The sequence below is a fragment of the Arachis hypogaea genome, chromosome 15, assembly GCF_003086295.3.
Source record: "Arachis hypogaea cultivar Tifrunner chromosome 15, arahy.Tifrunner.gnm2.J5K5, whole genome shotgun sequence".
Taxonomy (NCBI): Eukaryota; Viridiplantae; Streptophyta; class Magnoliopsida; order Fabales; family Fabaceae; genus Arachis; species Arachis hypogaea.
Genome location: NC_092050.1, coordinates 3,288,314 through 3,304,386, shown reverse-complemented (window position 1 = coordinate 3,304,386; position 16,073 = coordinate 3,288,314). Strand labels below are relative to the sequence as shown.

At 30.2% G+C, this 16,073-nt stretch overlaps 1 protein-coding gene across 2 annotated transcripts; it reads left to right on the top strand.

Moving 5' to 3' along the window:
* The first annotated feature begins 10,069 nt into the window (after positions 1 to 10,069).
* LOC112747620 (protein PIN-LIKES 3-like) lies at positions 10,070 to 14,116 on the top strand. 2 transcript variants are annotated; one of them, XM_025795734.3, is made up of 11 exons: positions 10,070 to 10,545; positions 10,779 to 10,943; positions 11,042 to 11,121; positions 11,205 to 11,329; positions 11,434 to 11,555; positions 11,635 to 11,871; positions 12,256 to 12,348; positions 12,540 to 12,640; positions 12,902 to 12,954; positions 13,160 to 13,345; positions 13,727 to 14,116. In XM_025795734.3, exons 2-11 carry the CDS (start codon positions 10,809 to 10,811, stop codon positions 13,849 to 13,851), a joined length of 1,257 nt encoding a protein of 418 aa, XP_025651519.1. In that variant the 5' UTR covers positions 10,070 to 10,545; positions 10,779 to 10,808; the 3' UTR covers positions 13,852 to 14,116. The 2 variants fall into 2 exon arrangements, with proteins under 2 accessions (XP_025651519.1, XP_025651517.1); XM_025795732.3 differs by having other exon boundaries at positions 10,379 to 10,609.
* Positions 14,117 to 16,073: the final 1,957 nt, after the last annotated feature.

The window sequence follows — 16,073 nt, the reverse complement described above, 5'->3', positions numbered from 1 at the left end:
CAAAATACAATGCACATTTTGTGACAAATCAGGTCATACCATTGATACATGCTACAAAAAGCATCGCTTGCCACCCCATCTAAGGCAACAACAAACTAGCAGCATCAATTTCACCACTGCTAAACCACATGCTGATAAGATAAATGATGATCTCAACCAAGTTAGTCTAGGCAATTGCCATAAGAAAGCTAGTGAGGAGCCAAGTTATGATCTCAATTCACTCCAAAAGTAAACAATTATCAAATTTCTCAAAGGACAAGAAACTCAACAGCAACCTCAAGTCACAACCTAGGTTCAACACCCTCCAAATGCTACTCCCATGAATCAAAGTAAAATTGTTGTTTTAAAATACAGTAGTAATATTTCATCCTTTGTTACTGCAAAATTCCTCCTCTAGGTCATAGACACAGGAGCCACTGATGATGTCACTTTTGACATAAATGATTATTATTCACACTACTAAGTAAAACCTATAATTGTTAGAATGCGTGATGGCAGCCACACGACAAGTAGCATCATTGGCACCATTAGATTTTCTAATCAATTATTTGTTTCAAATGTGCTATTCATTCCAACTTTTGAATTCAAATTGATTTCTGTTTCAAAATTGACTCATGGATTGAAGTGTCAAATATTAATTGATGATTAAATTTGTGAGATTCAGGACCAAGCTACTTTGAAGAGGATTGGAGTAGCTAAATGTGCTGACGGTCTCTATACAATGAATAGACAACCTTTTAATTATGTTTCTGAAACACACAATAATCATAGCCTGCATAATTCAGCAAAACTGTCGCTCACTTTCACAGCAGCACTTTCCACCAATAATAGCACTGCAACTTGCACTGCATTATCCGTTCAAATAAATGCACTTTGACATTCTAGATTAGGTCATATCCCTCAGAATAGATTGCATGTAATGCACAAAACTCATCCCTTCATTGATTGTAATAAGTAAATAAACCCATGTAACTCATGTCATTTAGCAAAACAAAAATGCTTACCTTTCTCTTATAGCAATTCTGAATCTAATGCTTGTTTTGATTTGCTGCATTTTGATATCTGGGGACCAATTTCAGTCCCCTCTATTAATACTCACAAATATTTTTTTACTATAGTTAATGATAAAAGTAAATACACCTGAATTTTTTGTATGAAAGCAAAGTCAGAAATCTCAGATTTGGTTAAAACCTTTATAAAATTTGTTCAAACTCAATTCAATCACACTGTCAAGTGCCTAAGAACTGACAATGGTCCTGAGTTTACTATACAATCATTTTATGCATCCCAAGGCATTATGCACCACACTTCATGTGTTAAAACTTCACAACAAAATGAGATAGTGGAGAGAAAATACTAACACATTTTGGGGTGGCTAGAGCATTGCTATTCCACTCATCTATGCCTAAATATTTTTGGAATTTTACTGTAAAGCATGCTGTGCATATCATCAATATATTGCCAAGCCAATTTCTCAACGACAAATCACCTTTTGAACTTTTTTTCAACCAAATACCTAATCTGTCCAATTTAAAGGTTTTTTGGTGTCTCGCCTATACATCAACTCTTACAAATGGAAGAACTAAATTGGACGCGAGAGCACACAAATGTGCTTTTCTCGATTTTAAAGAAGGAACAAAAGGATTCACACTTATTGATGTGAAAACCAAAAGAATTTTCACATCTAGAGATGTCATTTTCTATGAAAATCACTTTTCATATTGTGCCTATGATGATTCTGATCTGCACAATTATAATAAAATTTCACAGCAAAATTATAATTTTGATCCATTCTCACTACACTGACTCATTTGCTCCTAGTTTGCATCAACCACACATGCCTCAAACTCATGTTCCACTTACACATCATCAAAACTATCAAAATCTTCACATCAAATTTGTATTCCAAATTTTTTGATGACACCATAAATGAACCTGTACATTCAGCACACACTGTTGGACAAACAGAAAATCTTACATCACATACATCACATCAAAATCCACAGCCACTTGAACTTAGAAAATCTACCAGAATTAAAAGGTTACCAGCCTATCTCAAAGACTATCATTGTAAAGTGAACAATTCAGTTTCTAGTTCCACTCATCCTCTTTGCAGGTACCCTATTTCGCAGCATATTTCCTATGATGCACTCAATCCAAAACACAAGGTTTTTTCTTTGGCTGTTTCTGCAAACGTTGTACCTAGTAACTATGAGAAAGATGCTACTCATCGTTGCTGGAAAGAAGCTATACAAAGCGAACTTGAGGCTTTGAAAAAAAATCAAACTTGGCAAATCACAACACTCCCTCATGGCAAGAAAGCTATAGGATGCAAGTGGGTGTTCAGGATTAAATTCCTCCCTGACGGAACCATCGAAAGATACAAAGCCAGGTTGGTTGCAAAGGGTTTCACACAAATTGAAGGTGTTGACTTCATTGATACATTCAGTCAAGTGGTTCGAATGTCAACTTTGAGAGTGGTTTTGGCCTTGGCGGCTGCAAAACAATGGCATATCAAGTAGCTAGATGTGAATACTGCTTTCTTGCACGGTGACCTACATGAAGAGGTCTATATGAGGCTTCCGCCAGGGGTTCAACAATCTGAACTGGCAGCAAACTCAGTGTGTAAATTGCGAAAATTGCTCTACAGCCTGCGACAAGCTAGTAGACAGTGGAATTTGAAATTGACTGAAATATTGAGCTCGATTGATTTCTCCAAATCAAAATCAGATCATTCTTTGTACACCAAAATTACAGTTCAGGGGGTTACAATCATCATGGTTTACGTGGATGACTTGGTCTTGACAGACAATGACCTTGCTGAGATTGATTCAATCAAGCAGCTACCAGATCAAAAATTCAAAATCAAAGATTTGGGGGACTTGAAGTACTTCCTAGGCATGGAAGTGGCCCACTCGTCAAAAGGGATCCATCTTTGTCAATGCAAGTATGCCTTAGACATCCTCAAAGACTTCGGCTTCTTAGAGTGCAAGACAGCTAGCACTCCAATAGATTATACTTCTGCATCAAAATTGTCAAGGGAAAGCGGTAATGCATTAGAGGATCGAGCCCCATACAGACAACTAGTTGGCAGGCTCTTGTACCTGACCAACACAAGGCCAGATTTAGCTTACACAATGGGAAGACTTAGTCAGTTTATTGATTGTCCCACAGATGTACACCTGCAAGCTGCTCACAGGGTGCTGCGGTACTTAAAAGGATGTCCCTCAGTTGGTCTGTTCTTCTTGGCTGCCAATGATCTTAAACTCATAAGGTTCTCGGATGCAGACTGGGCAACATGTGTAGATTCCAGAAAATTCATCACTGGACATTGCTTCTACATTGAAAAGTCACTCATTAGTTGGAAAAGCGAGAAACAGAACACTATTGCGATGTCGTCCTCAGAAGCTGAGTACAGAGCTCTGGCCTTGACAACATGCCAAGCTCAATGGCTATCTTACATCATGAATGATTTGGGAATGCCACTGACAGAGCCCATCACACTTTTCTGCGACAATAGATCAGCCATCCACATAGCCACTAATCCTATCTTCCACGAGAGAACTAAGCACATCGAAGTTGATTGCCACACTGCTCGAAACCAACATCTCTCAGGTCTCACACACCTCATGCCAGTTTTTTCATTGAACCAGTTGGCTGACTTCCTTACCAAGGCCTTAGCCCATGGTCCCTTCTCAAGCAACATTTCCAAACTAGGCCTTTTGGATATTCATAGTCCTAGTTTGAGGGAGGCTGTAACCTGATATAACAGACTTAGAATTAGTTAGTTAATTGCTGCTGTTAGTATTAGTCAGTTAGAGTTGCCAGCTAGCAAAGTTAGTTAGGCAGATTAAGTTAGTTAGCTCTTGTGTAACTATATAAAGATAAGCATGTAATGCAGAAACAGATGATGAATGAACACGACTTTCATCTTCGCCAAATCCCTTTCTCATCTTCTCCAATCTCTCCTTCTACAGATTCCAATTCTCCAAATTCCAATTCACTAATAGCTTCTTCTTCACTTGCACCTTTTTCCTCTGTTCATCTCTCTTTCTCACTCTCTTCTTCAAGTTCTTCAGCCTTCATCTTTAGACTCACCTGACAGAGATTGATGAGAGCCCAAATCTCTCCAACAACAAAATTTCACATTTAACAAAATAATTATGATTTTTTAGCAACTACTAATATTTAGTCTACTAAAATAAGAAATTTTAAAATAAAAAAATTGATAGAGTAATGAAATGAAATATTAGTTAATGTTGAATTTATAATTTTTATCGCGTTTGAATTTTATTATCTTTTTTTAAGATGGTTAAATTCTTATTTTTATTTTATCAAATTGTTCATTATAAAAAAAAAAATCCAACCAACTATTAAAATGGGTTGAAGAAACAAACTGGCTCAACTTAACAAGCTGCCTGTCACGTGCATTTCGAAAACAATCTCCAAGCCCCAGCAGTGGCATTAAATTTTATTTATACTAAGTGAAAGATCCATACTATTAATTATTATCAATTCAATCAATCATTTGTAATCATGTAACCAACTTGTTTCAATACCAAAAAAATCGTACTCATGGTAAAATAATTGTATAATATTAAGTGAACGAAATATAATCTATTATATAAAATTAAATTCAAATAATTCTGCCTACAATTTACATATTATCAATTCAATTCAATTCAATTCAGTACATCTCTGTCCATTTAATTCAATTCAAATTAGCAATTGCATTCCATTCAATTCGATTCAAAATTGAATAATCCAAACTTTGTCAGTTTGACTCGCTTCAGAAGAGTAATCCAAATCGCTCTCCTGATTTAAAGTTGAGTCATTTATTGTTTCGATTCAGAAGTGCAGATCGAAAAAGAAAATGAAGAAGAATAAGAAGAAGATAAATGCAACGTAATTAACCAGATCGAAATAAAAAAAACGAGAAGATGAGCGCGACCAGAGGAGAACGACGAAGACAATGCAGATCAATAAGGAAGAACGCGAGCAGAAAAGAAGAAGTTGCAGAAGAAGGTTTACGTTGAGCAAAGCTTTAGGTTGCAGCACGTTATATGTAGCGCGTGTATGGCAAACGAGTGAGGGGTGGGAGATGCACGTGTGGAGGAAATTACTTGGTTAACAACCATGTAAAAAATACATGGATGTATAATTTTTTCGTAATAAAAATTATTAAAATCTAAAATTAATTTATATATATGTTATAATTTAAAAAATATAAATAATATGACCATTAGATTACATAGATATATTATAATAATGTTATGTATTGATATCCAATTTTTTAAAATTTGATAAATTTGATTATCAAGATAATATAAAATGACTCAACGATGAATTAATGAAATGCGCACCGGATATAAAAAAATTATTCGAATCTAAGTTAATAAAATTTGTATCTGTCATAATCAGATTCTTCTATTAAGCCTTTAATATAACATTTAAAAAAATGAAAATATTATCCCCCAACACATGATCCTGCCTGGATTGGAACGAAGATGTACATTTGTGTGGTTGATATGAAAAAATCAGAAATACTATTTTATTAATGTAATGAATGCAAAATAAATAATCAACATAAATTATTTAATTTATTTCCTTCAAATATATATATATATATATATATATATATATATATATATATAAACATGTATTCCAAAATATAGATTTGAATGCAATTTTTTCTAATTTATTAATTGGTCTTGAATATTAGCAAACTACAAATCAATCGCATTCGAATTACTGAAAAAAAAAAAAAGAACTAGTAAGGCTACAAATAAATAGGATTACATGCATGTATCAAAATTATTGCAAGCGATGATGACGACTTGGTTGTGTCTTATTACTAAACCCTATAATAATAATAATAATAATAATAATAATAATAATAAAGAAAAATAACTATAGCTAGATAATAAAAATACTAAATAATATGAATAATAGATATATTAAATGTTTAATTTATTAGATGTGCAGATAATTATGTTAATATTAAAATTTAGGTCCTAAATTTAGAAATAAAGTATATTTTTATTTTATTAAACCAATTTTAAAATTTATTGTTCACATTATTCACAAAAATTATTATCTAGCTAACAAAATCCTAATAATAATATATCTATCAAATATCAATTATTGTCGTGTTTCAAAGGACTTTTGCATCCATTTAATTTGTCGTTTAATTATATATCTTCTCATTCATAATTATCCAACTAGGCTTTACCTGGTCCGGTTTCTTCTCCCTCTCATCATAAATATAAAAGTTTGAATTCAAGTTTATTTATTTAGTGTGATATCTATATTTGCACCATTCGCAACTTTACTTTCTGAAATTATTAAAGGTATTCATTTATAGTAACTCTTAACACACTACAACAAACGCATCAAATAGCGACATTTTATTTTGCCAATAGCCGCAGTTTTAAATCGCTACAAAATTACATTTCACGCGTAATTTAAGATGTAGGAATTAGTTTTTACGGCAAATTTCAATAATCGCTAGTATAATTGCCGTTAATCTAATATATTGTCCATATACAGGATTTACCTGTTCTTTTTTAAACGAGCATAAATTGTCATAATTTAAAACCGTTAAATTATTTTTTAATTTTTTTGCGACAGTTTAAAACCGCATAATTTTTTAATTTAATTTTTATTGTTTATAACCGTCGCTAAATTCAGTTTAAACTGCCACAATTTTTTATTGTGCAATCTTAAGGACCCAAATAATTAAAGAATAATGTTTAATTTGCAAATTTAGAAATCAAGATGAACATGTACTCAAAAACATGCCTAGCCTTTTTTTTCTCTTGACATGTGTGGCTCTAGATTTTCCACATTTTACTTTTTGAAGCTCATTTTTTATGGATTTATTCATTAATATTTAATGCACATATAATATATAAATAGTAAATTAATTTATGTTTAATTAATTAATTTTTTTAAGTGTGTATTTCTTCTAGTCCTGTCCCGATTGAGAGGAATTTCTCAACGGCTGTCTCTTTCAATACGTAATCCTATTTGACATAACTTTATTATTATTAGATTAGATAATTAGAATAAGAGTTTTGCTTTTTCTGGCGATATATATATATAGCGTTATAATCATGATAACAAATATGAAAATTCACTAATAATTAACAATAAACTTAATATAGATACACCAATAATTATTTCAAGTCATAAGAATGCATAAACCCTAAACCGTACTATGTGTATACTAACTAATTGGGTTTAATTGGAAGCTTAGATGAAAGAGGTGTTCGTGTTCATATTATTTAATTTTTGACTAATTCTTAAAAGAAAAAAAATAATTAAGGTGCTAATTAAGGTTTAACCGTTTAACCCTATTATAAAAGCCAAAATCCTCTTACTATTAAACAACTAATTAAGGTGCTAATACTATTTATTACTTTATTTTATTATATGAAACACAACTATATTTCATTTCACTATTTAAAAGATAATCTGAAACAATGAATAAATAATACTCTGTTAGTTTCTCTCTCTTCTAAAGTTACAATAAAGTTCACCTAATAATGGCTTTATTTTCAACATACACAGTTAAAAACGTGTTTAACGATCCAATGCAAAACATAAACAAACAAATAAATAAATAAGTAGTCTCTAAGACTTTAACTAGAAAAAAACTTAAATGTCATATAATTTATTGTTTTGGTTAATATTTTTAATTATTAGTCTAAATTTTTTAATTTAATAGTTTAACAATATGTTTTGAGCCCACATTTTTTAATTTTACCGTGGTTCAAACATTCTTCGTTTTACAATAAATGAAGTGTGAATTTCAGCCACCACTTAATTTATCGTTTTGTCACCCTAGAGTATGACTTTATTTCTTAATAGAAAGATAATTACTATAATATCTAAAAGTGTTTATCTAATTTATTAAAAAAATAATATTTTATTTAAAAATATAAAAATAAATAATTATTAAATATTTAAAATTTATCATAAATAATAAATTAAAAAAATTAGACACCAAATTATAACCGCTTTTTAATTTGATTATGGAGGCAAAGCTGGTGCTGGACTTGGATATGGAGAGGAGTGGTGCTTAACATTGGTGTGGTGTTAGGCACAACTCGAACCCAGTGACTTCTTGAACTTAATTCAAAAAGCAAATTAACAGAGAAAACGGACCATCCGATTTTATGTAAATCATAAAAAAAATTTGATCACGAAAAAATTGCAGGATCTGATTTATTTTATGTGAATTTCATATTCTCTCTCCATGCAAAACGGACCCTCCGATTTGCTTTCAAAAACTTAAAAACAAAGAATTCAGAAAGTCTGATTTCTTAACACCAAATTTGAACAAAAAACTATCCCACAAATTAGTATAACACCTCCATCATCCATAACCTGACACAACACCATCACCTCTTCCATAACCAAAAAAATCAGCCAAATTATAACTACTATAAAATTTACCTAATAGAAATTTCAAATTTGACTGAGCAGCAATGATTGCTTCATTCACCAGTTCCTTTCTTGTTTGCCATAAACAATAATAATGGCAACAAGACACACAATAATCCTGTTCTGTCTCAATTTCTTTTTTTTTATTTTCTTTTTTTCCCTTCTTGGGTAGATACAACCAAACAAAAGTGAGAATAGACACCAAGAAACAGTGAGAATTATCAACTATATGTCTTGTGTACATTAATTTCATGATGTTATGTATGTGTGTACCACTTGGGGCCAACATCAAAGTAAGTTGAGAATTTTAATGCGACCTAACTTTGATCTTTAAAGAGAGCAACATTACTCTCCCTTATTATTACCATTGCTTAATTGGAAAAAGTAACATTAAACAACTTCTTTATGGTCCCTTCAAATCAATCATTCACAATATTCGCCATGTGCTTTACTAGTACAATTGCCACCACACCCTCATTCAAATTATTGCCACTCCACTGCTACGTTCTCCTAAAAAAGTCAATCACTAATTAGTTATCGTATATATATTTAATTATTTTAATTATTCATCTATTATAAATTTATTATTTTAATAATTGGTTATTTAATTAAAATAACATATATAAATATATAATAATTAATTTAATAGTTAATTTTTACTATATATATATATATATTTTAAATTACTAAAATATATATCCATTTATAGTGATTGTATGTAAATTAATTAATGGTTAATTTAGGACTATTAAAATAGAATAAATTTATCAGATTAGATCATTTATAAGTTTAAAAAGATAGGTTTTGTCTTTTAAATTAAGTGTTAGTTTGGATTGATTTTTTGAGTAAAAAATATCTTTTTTAAAAAATAAAATATTTTTATTCGATTTAAATTTATTTGGATACGTCTTTTTAAAAAATATTTTTATTAAAAAAATTAATTTTTTTAAAAGCTAATAATATCTTGCTTTAAAAAATAGAAACAAAAGATATTTTTAATATTTAAAAATTTTTTTTAAAAAGTCTATTCAAATATAAAATAATTTTTGTTGATTAATTTTTTTTTAAAAAAATAAAAAATAAATACTTTTTTTAAAAATTAATTTAAACTGATTTTAATTTTTTTTAAATTTTAAATTAAACGAATTAATTTTTAATTCTTTTAAAAAGAATTAGCTTTTTGTTAATATTTTTTATTTGATTAAAAAATTTGATCTATTTAACTAAAAAATATTTATTTAATGTTTTTACTTAAAAGTAATATTTTTATTAAAATATTTTAAAAAGTAAAATAAAATAATAAATGAGTCGACCATTTAATCTATTAGCGTGATAATAAATAATCTGGACTAAAATATTATGGCTCATAAATAAATAGAACTTAAATAAATTAACTCATTGAATTTATGAATTTAAGCAAGTTGAATCTAAATAGATCGGATTGATCCATTTGGAAGTGCTCAGGATTATTCATATAGCGTTTGTGCTTATCTAATACCTTCAAAGATTATGACACTTGTACAAAAAAAAAAAAAAAAGATTATAGCACTAATAAATTAATCAATAATAAAATACTCTTACAATACTTTAAAGGTCAACCACATTTTCTTCTCCCTAAATTGAGCGTACATATGTATGGTATATATTTTAGGAAAGTTTTTAAATATATTAGTCGACCAATATTTCATTGTTAATTTAATTATATATTATATATATTTTGTATAATTAAAAATTATTTAAATATTAATATATTAATACACTTTAAAATTTTTTTATATTTTATCAAGCGTTCATTTCTAGAAAGCTACATTTGTTTTTCTTTTTTATTTTAATTAAATTTCCAACGTCATATATAATTTTTATTTTTTAGTGATAAATTAGTAATTTTTTTTTTTGGTTTTATCTGTTTCTTTTCCCATTTCTCTATCACAGCATAGTATTGGATGCGGAGAAGTGTACAGTTTCAAGCTTTTATTTTTCCTCTTTTTTTATTATTTATTTTTTATTTTACTTTATACCCAATAATCATTGTTCGTATAAATGTTGGTTGGTGCAGTTGCCAATTAAGCCTCATCATCATATATGGGAAACTATTCAGTTACGTTTTTTCAATTTTTTTTCTTTTCTTAAATTAAGCTTTGTCTATGTTCAAACGACAGAGGTAGTAATCCATATTCTATTGTTTTCTTTTTTTCGTCTTCTTCTTTGTTTCTTCTTCTCTTTCACGTTGTGAACGTGTTCTTTGCTGCCAAAGTTCTAGTAATAAAATGAATCACTTCATTCTATTTGTATATATGTTTGTTTATTGAAGATTCGTGCTTTGTATGTAGGATTTAATAGTGTATAGCTGAATCATCAGGATGGGGCTTCTGGATCTTTTCTATGTTGCTTCTTTGCCAGTCATCAAAGTTTTGTTAATCACTGCAGTTGGATTGTTTCTTGCTCTTGAAAATGTCAACTTGTTAGGAAAAGATGCAAGGATTCAAGTCAATCATGTAAGTCACTTAACTTGTTACATATGTGTGTGTATATATATATATGTGTGTGTATGTATATGTTACTGATGTGAAGAGTGTTTATTAATTGGTAACAGCTTGTGCATTATGTGTTCAATCCTGCACTGGTTGGAGGAAATTTGGCAGATACTATAACATTTGAGAATTTTGTTACACTGTGAGTAGTAGTAGTTATGTTTATGTTGCTTTAAATTTGTTTCTTCTGATTCATGTGTTCTAACTTTGTTTCTTTTGTTAAAGGTGGTTTATGCCAGTGAACATTCTCATTACATTTATAATAGGGTCAATTTTGGGATGGATCCTAGTCAAAATCACAAGGGCTCCCAAAAACCTAGAAGGTTTGATAATTGGTGTCTGTTCTGCAGGTATAGTAATTACCAACCCTCTAAATTCTCTTAATTTGTATAATAATAAGTATTAGCACTAATGGATCTGAGAAAGCTTAAATTTTTCATTAATGTTTGAACAGGAAACTTAGGAAACTTGCCTATAATCATTATCCCTGCTATATGCAAAGATAAAGGTAGCCCTTTTGGAGATCCTGATGTCTGCTACAAATATGGGATGGCATATGCTTCACTATCTATGGCTGTATGTAGCTTCTTTATCTCTTCTTATTATGATGTTAATTTGGGGCTAATTCTTGTTTTGTTTTGTTTATAATCTCTAGATTGGAGCAGTTTATATATGGAGTTATGTTTATAACATAATGAGGGTTTCAGCAAGTAAATTCCACAGAGAAAGTACTGCAAGCATTCATTCCATTCATTCTATCCATGCTTCAGGGGAGTTATTAGGGCCGTTCCCTGACGAATGCTCGCCAGAGTCGCCGTCCAAGTATCCGGCGAAAGAGGATGATTCATACAACCAACTACTTTCTTCCACAGAAGCTGGAGAAAAATCTAAGGTTGTGACATAAACTTTCCCTCTTGAAAGAGACTTATTTCATAGGTTCAAAAAGAAAGATTATGATCTTAAGAAAGGTTATAAAGGTATTGGAAATGTTTCTGTATCAGCATCATATTAACTGTATACATGGACATTGGAGATTGGAGAGTGAATTCAAATCTGGAGTTCTGGACATGGATATAGGCTTTTGGAGATTTGAATGAATCTATGGTTTTCAATGAAACCTCTACAAACTGCATAACCCTTTAGTATAGTACTACTAATCACTGATTACATTATCTCAAACTTTCTGCTTTGCAGAACTCATGTTTTTAAAGGTCACAGAATTTCATTATGACAAGAATTGTACTGATTCCAAACATTTTTGGGTGCTTTATTGCAGGTATCAATGACAGATAAAATAAAGCAAAAATTCAAAGCAATTTTCTTCAACTCCAATATCAAAGCCGTATTTTCGCCTGCAACTCTTGGAGCGGTATGATACAGTGTTCATCTATCATCTGAGATCAATGGTCATGTCTCTAAAATCATTTCCATAATACATGGTTGATAATAAGAAGGAAAATCCTGCCTTTTGGTGAAATGATTTTAGAGACAAAGTATGACAATTGTCAAGGTATTATGATATCGTTTGATCCATATAACTGACACTTTAAAGTTCCGTAGATTGTTGGATTCATTGTTGGTGTAATTTCCCCGCTACGTAATCTCCTGATTGGAAGCAATGCTCCACTTCATGTGGTTGAAGATTCTGTTACTATGGTGGGGTATGCATCACAAACCTTCATCTTTTAAATTTTCAAGTTACTAAAAAACCAAAATTGTGTAGAGGGCACTTATTCTAGCTACTTAGCTTTTCTCACTGCATGATTTTATCTAATAAGTCTGCAGTCCTTCAAAACTTCATTGCTCAAAACAAACAGAATCAAAATCATCATATATTACTCATTTACATGGCTACAAGTACAAAAGAAACATTTTCTTAGGAAAGTTTTTATTTGCTTATGATACCTTATTATTATATGCAGTGAAGCAGCAATTCCAACCATCACCCTTATTATGGGTGCAAACCTCCTTAAAGGTAAAACTACATTGTATCACTCTTCTTAATTTGTAATCTCTTTTTATCTGTCACTGTCACATCCTTACCAAATACGTCAATTTAAAGATGTACTAAAACGTGACAGTAACAGATAAAAAGAAAGAACGTAAAGATGATTTTTTCTTTCGACTTTTCTCTTTGCGGATTATAAATGAATCTTTGTTTCTATTGATGATTGGCACAGGGTTGAAGGGAGCAAGAACTCCATTTTGGACGGTCATAGGAATTTTGGTAGTGAGATACATTTTGCTGCCAATTTTGGGTGTTCTGATTGTTAAATGGGCTACACAATTGGGTTTGGTGCCTGCAGATCCCTTATATCAGTTTATGCTGCTGCTTCAATATGCACTTCCACCAGCTATGGCTATAGGTATGTATAACCAATGTTCTAATCTCATACTTTTGATGTCTGTATAAATGTACAATAATGCTACGTGCACATAAAAAATCAGCCATCAAATAACCTATCCGTATAGAATATATATTAAAATATAAAATACACATTAAAATAAGTTAAACAACACATATATTTATATACAAATACATAATGAATGATTTTTCGTATAAACATAGTATTTTCCATTCATATTGATTTATGATGTTGGTATCTATTTATCAGAAAAATGCAAATTTACTTGTAACGTCATTTTTTGTGCCAAAACTAGGAATTGTGCATATAAATAATTTGACTACATATGACTTAATTTTAATTAGTTACGTTATTTTGGAATTTACTTTCATTATTTTTCAGCAACCATAGCACAGTTGTTCGGAGCTGGTGAAAGTGAATGTTCAATTATCATGTTATGGACATATATTTTGGCTTCAGTTGCAGTGACACTTTGGTCAACCTATTTCATGTGGCTTGTCGCTTAATTTTTGTGTTCATTGCTATGCCTCTTATTTAATTTTTTTACATGATTGGATTGGAGCTACTTCTATTATTATTTGTAATTTTTTATAAGCAAGGTTTGTTCAAATAGATAAAATATGTATCTTATTTTTTCCCCTTCAAAATGATACTATAGGTATGTTTGTAAGTGTGTTTGTAACAAACTATTATGTATCATTTCCGTTATGCACAATTATAGATTATAGATGAGGTTTAGTTTTTGTATATATCAATAAATCTTTCTTTCAATACCATCTTCTAAGCATATAGATGCGGAGCTAGACTAGTTTGAAAAGAGCAGAATTTTTTTTTCATTTTATTATTAAAATTTTAGTCACACACACAAGTCATCATAGTAATATGTTAAAAAGAAAAAATATACATATAAAATATTATAAGTTGCTAACTCAAAGACACGAATTGTTATAAAATAAAAATATCAAATATATTTATATAAAAATCTGTTTTTATTATTTAATTACAAGAGATGCTATTTAAGTATATAATAACTCATAATAAAACTATGGAGCTTGTGTGCCTGGTGTCATGGCTTTAAACACACTTTAATGTTACTGTGTTGTCACTCAAATTTATTCAACTTTTTAAGTTAAAGATCAAGTCAGCTTAACTCTGAGTATTTAGCAAAAAATTAAGAAGTAAGAACACAAGAGAAATGAAACTTTCATAAAAAGAATACTTTATTATTCAAGTGTTTGTTACAAATGACTCACACCCTAAAATTCTAACTCTCACCTTTTATTTATAACTATCCACCTCCTTAATGAATAATTGTTAGGATTAAATCTAATCAACGATTCAGATTAATCATTCAGAACCTTCATTACAAATATCTATCCTACAACAATTTTCTAAATACTTCTAGATTATTCTATACTACTCTTCATACTTCTATATACATCAAACTCTTATAGAATACTCTATGACCATCCAGAGTTTTCTAGAATTTTCTAAGGTCTTCTGAGACCTTTTAGGACATTATAGAATATTCTTGAACCATCTAGAGTATTATCAAACACTCCAAAAAACTATACAAATACCATGAAATCTAATCTTCTAAAATTTTCTGTGACATTCTCCCCCGCCTATTCCATAGACGTCCTCGTCGCGTTCTGTTTATGATAGTATTCTAAGTGTTCTTGAAATTGCCACAGATCTTCACGAGCTTCCCAGCTAGTTTCGATTATCGGGAGTCCTTTCCACTTGATCAATTATTGGATACTTGGTGTTACTCCTCTTCATTGCACGACACGATTAGCTAAGATCTCTTCGATTTGTTTATCAAAGAATCTAATCACCACACACGAAGCACGACTTGAATCACCTCTACATGGTTCATCTTGGATTCTTGGTCTTCATGATATGGTTTAAACATACTCACATGGAAGATCGGGTAGATCTTCATAGAAGGAGGGAATTGTACTTTGTAAACAATCTCTCCAATGTTGGGAATAAGTAGTATGACCATAATCCAATCAATCACGTGTTAAATAATTTGTTATTGTTATTATATTAAAATGTTAATATAATAAGGTCCTTGATTAAATTTAGAGATTTATCATTGTGATAGTGATCACAATATTGAGAGATAAATCTTTTATAATTTAATCTAAATTGTTCTTGGTCATAGAATTATTAAAAAGGACATTAATAATCCGAAAAGATCAATATATATATATATATATATATATATATATATATATATATATATATATAATGGTTTTCATTGGATGAAGATTAATAGATCTCATTTATTAAATTATATATATAGATGGTGCATATAGGAATATGACCATTGAATTGGCTCACTCTGAGAATTCCTAATGGTTATAATTACCGCATATTTGTCAATAGGATATTCTCAAGATAAACATAGTAATAGAGTTTCCTTTGACCTGCGACTATCATTGTAATTAACAACGTATTTATTATACTTTGATTCCGGACACCTAATACCCTAGGGTGCTAGTTGAATGGATATTGGGTATGATTTAAATACTTGTAGAATTAATGATTAGTCAATAAGGAATCCGTCAACTCTCGGTAAAGAGTTTGAACTCTATGATTATAATGATTGAGATGAATAAAACCTTGGCCAAGGGGATTGAATGAATGAAGAAATGCGTTTCTTAAATCATTCACAGTTCATTATAATAATGGTAACAAGTTAGAGTTTGACAATTAAACC

What these genes read in the sequence shown, in the direction of transcription:
- LOC112747620 (XM_025795734.3), top strand. Translation starts at nt 10,809, where the DNA reads ATGGGGCTTCTGGATCTTTTCTATGTTGCTTCTTTGCCAGTCATCAAA. An exon ending in AATTGGTGTCTGTTCTGCAG is followed by an intron (nt 11,330 to 11,433) that starts GTATAGTAATTA and finishes ATGTTTGAACAG; the next exon opens with GAAACTTAGGAAACTTGCCT. An exon ending in GATTCTGTTACTATGGTGGG is followed by an intron (nt 12,641 to 12,901) that starts GTATGCATCACA and finishes TATTATATGCAG; the next exon opens with TGAAGCAGCAATTCCAACCA.